At 40.0% G+C, this 15,211-nt stretch overlaps 1 protein-coding gene across 1 annotated transcript in view; it reads left to right on the plus strand.

Moving 5' to 3' along the window:
* The first annotated feature begins 2,878 nt into the window (after positions 1–2,878).
* Vps26a (VPS26, retromer complex component A) overlaps positions 2,879–15,211 on the plus strand; it is a 31,476-nt gene continuing 19,143 nt past the window's right edge. Inside the window, 2 exon segments of the mRNA XM_004623954.2 lie at positions 2,879–3,095; positions 8,409–8,558. Of these exon segments, the coding sequence (XP_004624011.1) occupies positions 3,093–3,095; positions 8,409–8,558 (153 nt within the window). The 5' untranslated portion in view covers positions 2,879–3,092.

Raw genomic sequence — 15,211 nt, forward strand, 5'->3', positions numbered from 1 at the left:
CATTCCACATCTTTATTGTAGCTTTCTTTCTGGTCAAACGCACAACATTTTAGATCATTCTGCTGGGCTCTTTTCTCTCCATGCTCAACATAAATGTGACTAAAAGCCCCCAACAACAGTCATGCCAGTGCCCTAATATTTGACTATTTTGAGATTTCCTTTGAAAGATTAGTCAGTCCTCCATGTCTAATGTCAGTCTCATGAAAAGTCTCTGGACACGGGCAAAATTTAGACAAACCTTTTGCCAAGCCAAAACACAAATGATCTGGAGTCCAACAGCTAATGCAGTCCTTCTTCCCAGCAGAAACCTCCCCAGCTTGGTCTCTGCAGGCAGGTTTTCTATCAGCCTTCTGGTCTGAGCTCTGACCAGAATCTTCTCTATACAACAACTGAAGCTGTTCCAGCTCTTCGCTTGTAGGTGACATCTCCAAAGGTTTCCTATCTCTTCCCATAAGCTATTTCAAAAAGCTTGTAATCCACATTGTCAGGTATAGCCACAGCAATGATCCCACTCCTGGTACCAAATTCTCTATTAGTTACTCTTCTCTTATTGCTGGGACAAATACCCAACACTCAAAATGCAGGAAAGGAAGGTTTATTTAGCTCACAGTTACTGGAGGTTTCAAGACACTGGAGGAGAGGCTGGGGCACTGCCGTGTCCAGGACAACCCTCTCCACCTCTCTCCATGAGAGGCCACCAGGCCTGGGGGGGGGGTTACAGAGGTGCATACTGTCATCTTAAGGGTTCGCGATAAGCACATATTTCTATAAGACACATCTTAAGCTGACTATGCATACAGGAGACTGTTAGGGAGGGAGTTTGTTTCAGTTTGATGCCCTTACAAGAAACAGTTATTCACTGCTAAACAGCCTTGTGCAGAGAGGAAGAACACATTCTTTAGAGTAGATAATAGGAAGCACAGGTTTCTCCTAGTAATTTCACACAATTACAGCACAAAATTTAGTTAACCCATTACACAATCAAGAAATCATTCAAAGTTCAATATCTTGAGGCTTTCCCTCTATGTTTTCTTCTAGGAGGAGGTTTTTTTTTTTTTTTTTAATAAAGTCCTTGTTTTATTTCTAATTTTTTAATTTTTTTGATGAACTAGGGATTAACCCCAGGCCCTTGCACTTGCCAGGGAAACACTTATTCCACTGAGCCATCTCCCTGGCCCTAGGAGGAGGCTTTAAAAAAAAAAAAAAAATTAAGTGTATTGGTACATTTCAAGTGTATGTAATGATCACATTCATCACAGGGAATTTGTACCTGTACATGATACAACTGATTCTTTTTTTTCCTCCACTGTCCTGCTAACCCTTCAACCTTTCTTGTCCTTAGAAGAGTTTGTCAAGATTAAAATTAATTTTTTTGTGTGGTGCTGAGGATGTTTCTCTTGCTTTTTTCCAGGGTGTTTTATAGTTTCAGGTCCTATATTACCTTTAATTTGTTGTGAGCAAATAACTTTTTGTATAGAGTGTAAAACAAGGGTCCCAATTCATTCTTTTGGATGTGGATGCCCAATTCTCCCAACATTTTGTGTGGAGAGTTCTGCCCTCCTTGAGTGGTTTTTGCATCTTTGTCAAAGTAATTTGATGCCAGATCCTTTAAAAAAAAGACTGAAAGGCAGTTTTAGATTCACAGCAAAATTACAGTATATACCCCCTCTTTATCCACATGAAAAATTTTTTTTAAGTTTCATGTAAAGATTTAGATTAATTTTTTTAGACAGGGTCTTGGCTGCCCTGTACCCATTATATTGCCCAGGCTAGCCTGGAACTCGCGGCAACGCTACCTCAGCCTTCAAAGTGCTGGGATTTTAGGTGTGAAGCCACCATACCTTGCATGATTTAGATTACTTTTAAATGATTTTTTTCAAACATAAGCACTTAAAGCTACAAATTTTTCCTCTAGTCACCTACTTCAGCTATGTGGATATATTATCACCTAATATTATCCTTCAGTTCCAACTATTTTTAAAACACCACCGATGCCCGGCACGGTGGCACATCCGTAATCCCAGCACTAGGGAGGCTGAGGCATGAGGAAAATTTTGAGTTCAAGGCCAGCTTGGGCCACAAAAGTGAGTTAGCGAAACCCAGACTCAAAAGAACAAAACAAAACAGGCCACTGATGTCTTCTTTACACAGAGGTTTGGAATTATGCTGGTTTTAGGTATTTCTGGAACTTTTAAATTTGATACTTGCTTGGTAGCCTTGCTTCCCAGCCCTAATTTTGTTTTACCATGGGGATGATTATAGTGCATTTTTCTTTCTTCTTAAACTATAAATACAATGCGCTGTGATTTACTTTCTAATGTCCTAAACAGTATTTCATTCATCTGGAGATCCTCTAGGCTCACGTACAATTAACAACAGCGAAGAGAAGCTACTCCCTCTCCTTCCCGGAAGGGCTGGGAGGGAACGGTGGATTTTTAAGTACTCCGAGGTGGATCGGTCACAAGCTCTCCCCACGCTTTAGGAAGCAACTCTTCTCTTCTTAGGGCTGGGAAGCTAACACGCTGGGACTGGACTTAGCTCTGCAAAGGTGGAAGACGTCTGCAGTCCGGCCTAGGAGCAGTCTCTGCGAGACCTGAGGAAGCGGGGTCTCGGCTAAACGCTCCCCTTTGCCTTGGGAACACGGTCTCCCAGAGACGAACGCTTCCGCACAAACCCTTCCTCCTTCTCAACCACTCCAACCCCAGCAGGAACTAGGCGGGTCCGGGGACCAGCTGGCACACTGCGGGTCACGTGACGCGGGCGTGGTGTGGCGGAGCCTGGGAACTACCCTCTCCCAGGCCCCGCCCACCGAGCGCTATTTGCGGTGGCTCCGCCCATCCACCGAGGGGAGGAGCGCGAGACCCCTCCCCCAAATGGCCTTTCCTGGAGGGACAGGCCGGCCAGTAGGCAGCAGGGCGGGGCGAGAGGTCGGCCGAAGGACTGGCGGAGGGGGAGGGGAGAGAGGAAGGTGTGGTCACGTGCGCCGGCGCCCGGATCACGTGGTGGAGCGCCGGGGTGGAGGGACGCGGGTCGCGAGTTTTCCTAAGGGAAGAGTGAGGCGGGGGGACTTGGAGGCGGCGGCGGCGCTGACAATGGTGAGTGCGCGGGGCCTGCGCGCGTGTCTTCCGCCTCGCGGCCGAGCGCGTGGCCCGCCGGCCAACGGCGAGTGCGGCGCAGCTGGTGGAGGGGCGGGCGAGCGGGCAGGCAGCGGGTTAGGCCCGTCGGGCTCCCGGCTTCGGGGTTGCGGGCGTCGCCGCCTCTTCCCGGTCTCGGCTAGGCCCGCGCACCTGCAGGCCATGTTCCTCGCGCGGCTCTGGGGGCCCTGGCCTCTCCCTCTGCGGGGGCTCGAAGTCGCGTTCCCTCCCAGGGTGCCGTCCGCGCTCCTCGGAGAGCCTCGCCTCCACACTGGCGGGGTGACCCCGAGTCTCTAGTTCCGGACTCCGGGGAGACTTGGACCCTACCGGTGTCACGAGCTTCATGGAGCTCCGCTTATTAAAAGCCTAGATAGCGAGACATTCTGCGATTTCATGACTCTGATTCAGGGTTGCATGTTGACACTTGTAGAATGGAAGAGCGGAAGAGCAAAGGGTGTCGGAACGGGACCGCCGCTGACACACCACGTTGGTGCCCGGCTATTCACTCCTAGGTTTTCGGTTCCCTCCGAGCCATTGCTGTAACTTAGAGCTCTGGGTGTTGAAACGGCCTAGGAAGCGGCAGGGAGGGCAATCCGAGTACTCTAACCGCAGTTGGAGGTGCGCGCCGGCGTAGGCTGGGCGGCGGGTGGCTGTGAGAGCCTCCCTCGTTAGAGTTGATCTCATTTGGATCATTTTATGGCAGTGTTCGTTTATTCACTGTCCGTGCATACCCAAGCACCTACTGTGTGCTTTCTCTCACTTCCTCCTTTCCCAATGCTTACGATTCTGAACTGCTTGAGACTTTTAGGTAAAGGCTAAGCAGGGTCTTTCCTTTTTTCTTTTTAAACGTTGCTTGAAATAAAGACATTTTTTAAAATAAATACTTCTATAGAAATACTGTTGCCTTTATTTTTTTAAAGATACGTTCATTTTTGAAGTCTTTTTTTCTTTAACTAATAGTTAGGTGTTCCCAGGGTTTATAAGCAAAACTCCTTGCTATGTTACAGCTTAGAGTGCAGGAGGAGATAATCACTAATTTGCTTAGTTGTTTAACATGAAAAGCAGAGATATGATAAATACTGAGAATTACTGGGGCCGTGCTTAGGGAGTTAGGAAACTGCCTTTAGTTGAATATAACTTGTGAAGAAAACTTTAAAGCCCCATCATGCGTGATTAGTACTTTTACTCAGCTTTCACAGTTACACTGGAGAGAAATTTATTTTCTTGTTACTCTTTTTTTTTCCTTTGGTGGAACCAGGGATTGAACTCAGGCCCTTGCACTTGCCAGGGAAGCGCTTATTCCACTGAGCCATCTCCCCGGCCCCTTTCTTGTTACTCTTAAAACATAGTCGAAATTGTAAAGTTTGAAAACATTGAAAGGGGTACACATAATGTGTAGGAAAACTTGCTGTTTCATAGTGTGCAGTTTCAGCGAATAAATTGATAGCTTTGCTACCAGCTCACTTTGAGATTTTTTTTTTTTTTGGTCCAGCGACTTTGTGAAATTTCTTTGATAAGGACTAGAAAATTTATCGTTCTATGTATTCACATAGAGTTTTGCTAGATGGTAATGCTTAATATAGGGTTTACAAACTACATGAAAAAATCTTGCATATTAACCCAGTGTCAGTGATAGGAGGGATAGGCCAGTGTTAGAACACTGTAAAAATAGTTGTTTGGGCAAGTTTTGAGCTTGAGTTGGAGCATGAAAACTAACAAGGAATGAGGAGTGCATGAAAGCTATTATGGATGCTTTTCTTTTTTATCTAAATTAGTTTAGCCTAGTTTTCTGGTTAAGATTTGAGTGTTATTTGTAATGTTGCCAGGAATAATTAAAACTGTGTCAAAAAGGAAATTAGCTGTTTGTGTCTATGGAACATCAAAACTAATAATCAGGCAATTCTTGCAGTTGGTTTATTGAAATTATAATCCCGTTTGTTAATATAGGAGTAATGAAAACAAGCCAGCCCGGAATTTGGGGAAACACCGTCACCCTTTTGTTTTGAGACAGGGTCTTTCTATGTTGATCAGGTTGGTCTTAAACTCACTAGCCCAGGCTGGCCTCGAACTTGTTGTGATCCTCCTGCTTCAGCCTCCCCAGTACAAGGATTACAGGTATGCGTCATCATACCCGTCTTCTTTGGCCATGGTATCACCTGTGATTTGTGCAACTTTAAGAGGCTCACTCGCATGCTCCATATTACCTGGTCAACTGAGAACAGGTTTATATAGCCTTGATTTCTTTTTTTTTTTTGTATGTTTTATTTTATTAAGAAACAAATAGCAATGAGACAGTTTCAAAACTGATTAATAAGACAGTTTCAATAGTTAATACATTGTACATTGTTATTTTCTTAGTGGTTATCTATAGTACAAGATGCAGACAGGATATCCTGTCCAAACACTATTAGTACAAATCTTTCTTCTCATTGAATTAAGTGAAAGTAGCTGTATATCTATCCTAACTATTCTGTATATACAGATACAAAATGGTCTTTCCTTTGTATCCCCTTTTTTTGTTTAGTCCTGTCACAGATGGGTATTCCACTGGCGTCTAAATACTATAGGTGTTTGAATTCAGCAAAACAATCCAACACAGTCCAGCAGTCCACAATAGTAGTGGGTTATCCACAGAAGTTGTTGACTTGAGCCTTTCACAGCTCAGCATATTATATGATAGCCTTGGTTTCATGCTCTGCATTTTGCTCCCTGTGACCAGTACTAATTTCCTGGAAGAGGGCTGTTCTTAGCAATGATTGTAGCCATGAACTTTCCATTATTGGAATGTTAGTGTATGTACCCAAAATTAGTTTAACATTCAACAAGTACAGTATTTGAGTGCCTTTTATGTATTAAATGTCAGGCAGCACTGTGTCTTCTGGATTAAGCAAAATATAAGATATCTGTTCAGATGGAGTTAGCAGTTCAATAGACATTAAGATCAGTCTTGTAAGATCTAAATTTAGAGAATACAATTTACTGAGTCAGGGAAAACCCTTACAGAGATGAGTCAAACTGACAGTCAAAGGATGAATGAGTTAGGTTAAGGCACTTTGCTTGGGAGTAGGATAAGGAGTCTGGCAAGTTTAATAAACTGTGGCAGAAAGAACAGTTTTTGAGGTTAATATGGCTGGAGAGATTGGGTAGGGCTAGATACATGTAGGCCACATTATGGGATCTGTTGTGTATATGAGTTTAAAGTAACAATTGAAGCCAACATTATGTACAAAAAAACAGGACAGATGGCTGTGTAGCTTGATGAATTTCACAAATAGGCTTATGTACCAAGTGCTCAGATTAGAGAAGCAGTCTATATTACTGCTTTATCTCCCTTTAGTTTCCAAGCACTGTAGAACATCTAACACTATGATGTACATGTACCTTACATGTTTGGACATGGACTCATAATGAGTATTCTGTCCTCTTTCATTCAGTGTTATGTGTATGAGATTATCCATATATGTGTATCTTTTAAATTCTATGGCTGTGAATTCCCACTGTATACCTGTGAATTAAAGTTTATTTTCTTGTTGATACTTGGATTCTCTTTGTGGCTATTCATGAACTTTGTCTACTGTTTGATGTAAGAACTGCTGTCCAGAGTAGTGGTGGTGAACCTATGGCACAAGTGTTACTGTTTGTTTTTAGAACAAAAGGTGTTAATGTATGAGTTTTGGTTTTTTTTTCTAACCTAGAACCTCAGTATTCAGTTTTAATTGCCATGTCGGCACTTGGTGATTACTCTGCATTTTAGGCTGCAGTTTAGGCCCAAGTCTCTGAAAGGCTTGTCATTACCTGTCTAGGATATGCTGTATAACCAGGGGTGGAATTGCTGGGTCATGGAATATGTGCATCAGTAACTTTGTCAGGTAATGCCAAACTATTTTCTAAAGTAGTTATTACACTTTATAAGTTCACCAGTCCACTGAAGGAGTTCAAGCAGGGAATGATACTAGGTAACCAGAAGTAAGAAGGGATGTAGGACAACATGATAGAAAAAAAAATTATGTAAATCAAAAAAGAAAGATTAGTTTTCATTGGTGGCAACAAAAACTTGTAACTATCCAGTATCAGAATTGCAGTGGACAAAATAATAATAATAATAATAATGGGCTGGTGAGATGGCTCAGTGGTCTAAAGCACCTACTTAGAACAAGCTTAGCAAAGCACAGGGACCACGGTTCAATCCCCCAGCGCCACATGCCAGCCAGCTCTGCCCCCTGGTGGGCTGAGCTGGCCCCCCCCCCCACAAATAAATAAAATTTAAAAAAAAAAAGAATTGCAATGGACAATGTGTTAATTCTTGAAACTGTCCTACCAATTTGATTTGAAACTGTCTCATTGCTATTTGTTTATCCATAAAATTATGGAAAAAATTGCAATGGATTCTGTTCATTATTAGTTGGTTATTGCCAACTAGTGCTTTTGGGCATTGATGAGTAATTTATACTTTGTTTCTGTATTTCAAAACAAGGATTTACGAAACAAGACTGTTCATTTTCTTTGGAAAAATCCACAGACATTTCATGAATCTAGACCATTAGGGCTAGTTTTACTCAGAGATTACACAATGAAGCATATCCTATTCGCAATAGATTTTATCATAGTTGTAAGAATTCATTTGGGCTTATAGGAGTAATTTGGATTGTGACAAGTTCTGCTACAGTGAGAGCACCTCATAGAGGTATAATGAAAGGTAAGTTTTCGAACCCAGATGTTAAGAATTAGCTTCCTAAATCTCTAATATATGTTGGTATTTGATTATAGGAGTTGTCTAGGGGAGTGATTAAAGTATGTGTTTAGCATGTTCCCACTGGTTTGAACCACTAGTGGTACATGACTGGACTGTCCTGTTGGGGGCTTCTATGGCACTGGTAGTGCAAGTGGATCTAATCACTTTTGTCAGTCTTTTTACTAATAAAATTAATAAAAAGCTGCCTAGTGGGACATTCAGGCATGTACCACCAGGGGCTCAAGTCAACCAGCAGTACAACATGAATTACTGCCTTTTTGTGAATGTAGTAAGTTTGTTTAGGCTTCATGGTTTTTTGAGAGGGTCTTTTTGGTGATAGAACAAAATCTCTTGACAGATGTTTGTATGTGCAATACAGGTACTCACGTATGGTCACTTTGTAATGTAAAATTTGATAGAAATTTTATGTGAACCCGCATTTGTAGTCTGCTTAACTGTAGGTCAAAGGTAGCTGAATTTGAGTTACGAAATGTGATGACTGTTTCAGAATGATCATTACAAGCATTTTCACTTTATTTTAGAGTTTTCTCGGAGGCTTTTTTGGTCCTATTTGTGAGATTGACATTGTCCTTAACGATGGGGAAACGAGGAAGATGGCTGAGATGAAAACTGAAGATGGCAAAGTAGAAAAACACTATCTCTTCTATGATGGAGAGTCTGTTTCAGGAAAGGTAACCATTTTGTTTGGCAGTTATTACCTAGTTGTAGAATATTAGAATTAGTAATGAAAATGGTCTGTGCTCTAAATTTGAATGATTTTGTTAGAGATGGAAATTTTTTTCCCTGAAGGTCAGCTAAAATCTTTGATTGGTTAGAACATTTACAAAGAAGTTTCTTACCCTGGAAGATTGACTTTTAACTCTTGTTCTTGTTAAAGTAATATATATGTGTGGTAGACATTTTGGGAAATAAAATATGTATAGTTCTGTCATAGAAATAATTTACTGTTAAAAATTTGGTTGTGCTTCCTTGGTTTCTTTGCATTTGTTACTGTATATGTATTTGTGTTACAGTGAGCATCACTTGATGAAGGAGATGTGTTTTTGACAAATGTGTCTAGGTGGTTTCATCATTGTGCAGACTTCATAATGACTTACACAAGCCTAAGTGGTATAGCCAGTGGACCCTCGGCTATATGACATAACCTATTTAAAATTTATTTTAACATTATTTTTATTTTTTAAGCATTTTTGTTAAAAGTGACACAGATACATACACAACACAGGCCTATACAGTCAGGTTTATCAATATCACTGTCTTTTGCCTCCATGTCGGGTCTCACAGGAAAGCTGCCTTTGATAACATTACCTTCTGGAATGTTGCCTGAAGGACCTGCCTGATGCTGCTTTACAGTTACAATTTTTATTTTTAGTAAGTGAAAATTCACTCTTAAAATAATGCAAGTATAATTAATAAATCATATAATGTAGTTATTAACATCCACTATTTTACACTGTAAAGTAATGTATGTGCTGTATTTTTGTGCCTCTGGCAGTGCAGCATGCTTGTTTGCACCAGCATGGCCAGTAGTGCCTTGCAGTATTGTCATGGCCAGGAGTCACAAGATGATAGGAATTTCTTGGCCTTTAGAACTCCACAGGACAGCCATTGTGTATGAAGTTTGTTGTTGACCAAAACAGCAGTGTGTTGGAATATATGACTGAATACTAAACACACCTTTTCCTGTTGTTGGATATTTGAGTAGTTTATGTTATTTATATGTTTGGCAATATGGGCATAAATTTTTCTTCAGATTTATAGAATAAGATTATTTCAATAAAGTGGATTCCTAAAGTGAGTTTGTGGGTTAAAAGACGTATTTTGAGCATCTTAATACATACTAATTTGGAAAATTTGTGAGCATAGACTCACCTATGTTATCTTGTTTCACATACAGCAGCATTGACTGTTGCTTTGTTGCTCTTGTTGTTTTGAGTTATATTTGATCTTACTGTTTTAATTTACTTTTTTTGGTGACTAGATAGGTTTGATTCTTTTGGCAGGAATATAGATGGTTGGGATTTTTTTTTCCATTGGGGGTACATACTATCTGGTGTTCTTTCCCTCTTGCAATTATTGATGTTTAATACCCAAAATGATTTCATGTATCACATGTTGCAAAATAGGAATTATTTTCTCTCACTTTGTTTTTACCTACTGGATAGGATACACTTGTGTTTATTTGTTGTTTTGGTACAAATGGTATGAAAAAGAGAAGAAATGTTAGCTTCTCCCCCCCCCCCCCGCCTATTTGTGCTACTCAGGGACTTAGCAGGCTGAACTTAACAGTTGAGGCAGCAGTCTGATGTTTTGGATTCTTGTCTAGGCTTCTGGCTTGGGCAGAAATAATTTCCTTACAGCAAGCACTGTGATTGAGGTCCTGGTTTTCCTGTGCTGTTTCCCTGGAGCCACCATGTCGTTCCAGAGGCTGTCTTCATATTCTTGCTGCATGACTTGTTTCCCTCACAGACTAGTTTGCTTTGTCTGCAGAGCCAGTGGGAGAACAGCTCTGTCACATCCACCTTCTTTTAAAGGGTTACCAGGATAGAGCAGACCTACCCAGGGTAATCTCCTTTTTGATGAACTTAAAAAATTCAACTGAGTGGTAATCTAAATATGGGAGTAGATTCAGTGCATCCACCCATGGTCAGAGGGAGGCTCATGAAGGCTGTGTGCACCGCAAGCTGCCATAGGGTTGTGCTTCTGTGCTCAAGTCTTGGAGTTCTCTGTGCTTCATACTCTTCGTGCAGCTACATCCTTTTGACAAAGCTCTAGATTTTTTTCCCCCTTTGTTTTAAACTTTATTGGAGTATCAGGTAATTTACCCCTTCTAAGTATATTTTGAAAATTTTTGAAAGATGTATTGAAGTATAAAATTTCTTCATTTTTAAGGAACTTAAAATTTTCAGTGTATTTGTAGAGTTGTGTAACCATCAGCAGTATCAGAATAATTTTCACTATTCCAAAAAGAAAACATCTGGGGATATAGCTCAGCGGCATAAGTGCCTGCCTGGGAAGTGCAAGGTCCCGAGTTCATTTCCCAATACTGCAAAAACAAAACAAAAAAAGACCCCTTATACCTTTTATAGTTGCTTTCAATTTCCCCTCCCCTTGGGCTTTTGTGACCACTAATTTGCTTTCTGCTATATTCCATTTGAAGAGAATTATGTAATATTTCATCCTTTCCTGATTGGTTTCTTTTACTTAGTATAGTGTTTTCAAGATTCATTTGTGTTGTAGTATGTATTGTCTGTATTCCATTCCTTTTTATTGCTATGTAGTATTCTGTTTTATGGCCATACCACTTTTTTATATTGATCTTATGTGTTCACCAGTTGATAAACATTTGGAATATATCTACTTTTTGGTCTTTATAAATAATGTTGCTGTGACATTTTTGTGTGTATCTGTTTTCATTTCTCTTGGACACTTAAAAGTGGAATTGCCAGGTCTTAGGTAAGCTTTTACCTTTGTAAGAAATTGCCGAAGACCCTAGGAAGTTCTAATAGCTTCCTTGCTAATTGGCGTGACAAGATGGTCCAGAGTCCTGTACGCTATCTGCTTCTGACCTGGAATTGGCCATGTATTTCAAGACTGCATACTATATGCTATTAATACTCACTGCTATTTGGTCATTGTTGCTAGGCTTTTCAGTGGACAAATTTGGAAGGAGTGGCATTTTATATAATCTTCTATAAGATATGTTTATTCTTATTTATATATATTGTTTTATATAAAACATTTTAGGGACAATTATTTCCAATTCCATTTCAGAACTATGGAGCTTTTTTTTTTCTTTTTTCTTTTTTTGGTTTGTTTTTACTTAACCTCTTTTATATTTATCTCCTTTTATATTTTAGCTAAGAAACCTAGTTTTCACAGACCTGGGAAAATATAATAGGCATATCACATAATTTGCTCATTTATTTTATCCTACATTATATGAACAATACTTTCAGAATAATAATACTGTTACCAGTAACAGTCGGATCATAAAATGAGCTAAATACTTTACATATGCTGTTTTACTCCTGTTTCGTAAGTGTTCCATAAGTACTACATTGCCAGTACACAGTCGTTCTATGTAATGTGCTCTTTCTCTGAACCGTCATTTAGTCTTGGTTTGTAAATAATTATTACTACTCTCTTGTATCTTGATCTCTTCAGTTATTGTTTGTCTGATGGTTATCCTCTAGTTACTGCAGTCTAATAGAATTCTTAGGAAATGCTCATGTGAATAATATTATTGAAGGTTTTGCATGTTGGTAGGGCTTTTTTTGTGTCCTTTCTACTTGAAAGTTAGTCTTTTTTTTTTTTTTTTCAGAACCGGGGCTTGAACTCAGGCCCTTGTGCTTGCCAGGGAAGCACTTATTCCACTGAGCCATCTCCCCAGCCCTTGAAAGTTAGTCTTACTGAATATAATAACGTTGGCTTTCCTTTTTTAAAAAAATTAAGATTACTCTGTTGTCTTCTAGAGTAAAGCGTTGTTGACAAACCTACTTTGATTTCCATTATAACCTTTCTGCCCTGGTATCTGAGGGAGATCTTCCAGTCCCTCTGTTTCTTCCCCTCCTGTACTCTCTTCAGCACTGAGCATTGAACCCAGGGCCTTGCATATGCTAGGCAAATGCTTTGTGCTTTCATTAATTTTTTTTCTTTATAAATAATGTTCTTGAATTATAGTATTTGTTCCACTCCATTGATTTGGCCTTCTTCTTACGGGATTTTCTGTTTATGTTTTTGTGGTGCTAGGGTTTGAATACACATGCTGTGCATGATAGGCAAGCACCATAGCACCGAGTGGCAGCTGCAGCCTCAGGGTTTTGTTTCTTTTTTCTTTCGCTTTTTACAAACCAAGGTTTTATTTAGTATGAGAATTTGGGGGGCACTTAAGACCCACAACCTAACAAGTAGTTTATAAAAATAAAGTTATTTCTTCCTATTTTGATACTTAATTCTTTCATATGAGATTCTGTGTTACACAGAAGGCAAAATACATTTTTGAAATAAAAGCAGTTTTTCTATGAAAGAAAACAGATAAAGGGGCTGGTGAGATGGCTCAGTGGTCTAAAGCACCTACATGGAACAAGCTTGGCAAAGCACAGGGACCACAGTTCGATCCCCCAGCACCACATGCCAGCCAGCCCCGCCCCCTGCTGGGCTGAGCTGGCCACACACACACACACACACACACACACTAAATAAATAAATAAATAAGAAAAGAAAACAGATAAAAATGTTTCCCTAACTTCACCAGTGAAAGTTGTTGTCATCCCTGTTGTTTATCAAGTTGCTTGTGGACCCAAGCAGTGAAAGTAAAATATGAAATTGTATATTTACTGAAATCTAAAATAATATGCTTGAAAAATTAAAATATGGTAAATAGTGATATACAGGAGGCTGGAACTCATCAAGAAGCATTAGTGAAATGACCCCCTGTCCTCGGTGACCGAAAGCAACTTAGCCAGAATGCATATTGTGCCATTGGAGAGGAGCTGAACTGAGCCACTTTGGCTTCTGGCCAAATTAAAATGATATTTTTCAGTTGTTTTGCTTGAAACCAAACAATGAATGTAGATAAGATCAATTAATTATCCCTCCTATCTCTGTTGTAAAGAAAGCAACTTTTGAACATCTTGGGCCTATGTCCTAAACTCTTGGGAGACACATAACTTAGGTCTGTGGTTTCATGCTAACTCATTTGCCCCAAGAATGCTCTTATTTATTCCTTCATTTTCAGCTATTACTCGTAAACTGAAAACAAGCAGATCTCTTTATCCATCTTCACCAGCGTTTTGGATCTGAATCTGTAGCTAATTATAGTGCTGCCTCTATCAGCTCCCCTGTACAGGTACACATAAGTACACATAAAACTACACAGTAACTAAGCTATTATTTGTACAAGCATTTAAAAAAGTTCTTTGAACACATTAGCAGATGCTGTCTCTTTAAATTAAATTTTCCTTAACCAAGCACTGGGCTGGGGTGATAGCTCAGAATGTGTTTGCCTGGCAAGTGCAAGGTCCTGAGTTCAATCCCTGGTACCACAAAAAAACCAAAACCAAACAAAATGAAGCACTGAAAACCAGATAAAAATGTTAATTATCTTAAAATGATTGAGGTTCTTTTCCCCCTAAACAGTCTAAGCAAGAATGGGACTTTGGAAAACAGTTTTATTCCAAGAAGCATGTGATTGATTCCCTGTCAATCAACTTTATTTCCAAACATAAATCCCTATAAACAGAGCCAGTCTATATTAAATTATGTGATGGTGTTGATCTTCAAAACATCTTTTCTTGGGGCCAGCGAACTAAGCTCCTGCTTAGGCAAGTGCAGGGGCCGGGGTTTGATCCTCAGCACCACATGCCATGCTGGCTGGCGACCGAGACCGTGTGTGGTGGCCCACACCTGTAATCCTAGTGCCAGGGAGGCTGAAACAGGAGGAGCACTATGAGTCTGAGCTGTGTAGTGATACCCTGTACCAAGTACATTTTACCCTGTATCAAATACATTGGAAAAAAACAAGAATTTCATTTTTTCCTGCACTGGAGATTGAACCCAGGGCCTCATGCATGCTAGACAAGTGCTCTATTACTGAATATATCTCTATCCCACAAACATTTCTTTTTGAAGGAAAACATGGAAACAAAGCTTTTGCAAATGGGGAGGGGAAGAGAGTTGGAAGAAAGAAATGGGAGAAAGAAAAAGTTATATCATGTCCAGGTACAAATTTTATATGATGAATGTGACCATTATTTATATCTAAAATTACCAATAAAATTTGATTAAGATTTTATTTTTCCTAACACCTCTGTGAAGTGTGGTCACTGTTAATTTTTTTTGCATTTTTAAAAGAAATTTTTTAAAAAATATTTGTTTGGTACAGGATCTCACTACGTAGCTTGGACTCGTAGTGATCCTCCTGTCTTTGGGATCATAGTGATCCTCCTCCCCAGCATTGGGATTATAGGTGTGCACCACCACGGTTTGGTGGCTGGTGGATCAAGTCTGGGTCCTTGTACTTGCCATGCAGGTGCTTAGATTGCTGAGCCATCTCCCCAGCCCTTGCATTTGTTTTTGAGACAGAGCCTTGATATATTGGTCAGGCTAGGCTTGAATTCTGGGGCTGAAGTCATCTTCATGCCTCAGTCTCACAAGTAGCTGCAGGGGTATATCACAGTGTAACTTTTAAAAGAAATTTTTAAAAGAAATTTGTGGTACTGAGAGTTGAACCCAGGGCCTTTACACTGAGCTACATCACCAATCTTTTTATTTTTATTTATTTATTTGAGATGAGGTCTTGCTAAGTTACTGAGTTGTTCAG

This window comes from Octodon degus, unplaced genomic scaffold (assembly GCF_000260255.1).
Source record: "Octodon degus isolate 3935 unplaced genomic scaffold, OctDeg1.0 scaffold00005, whole genome shotgun sequence".
NCBI classification, from domain to species: Eukaryota; Metazoa; Chordata; class Mammalia; order Rodentia; family Octodontidae; genus Octodon; species Octodon degus.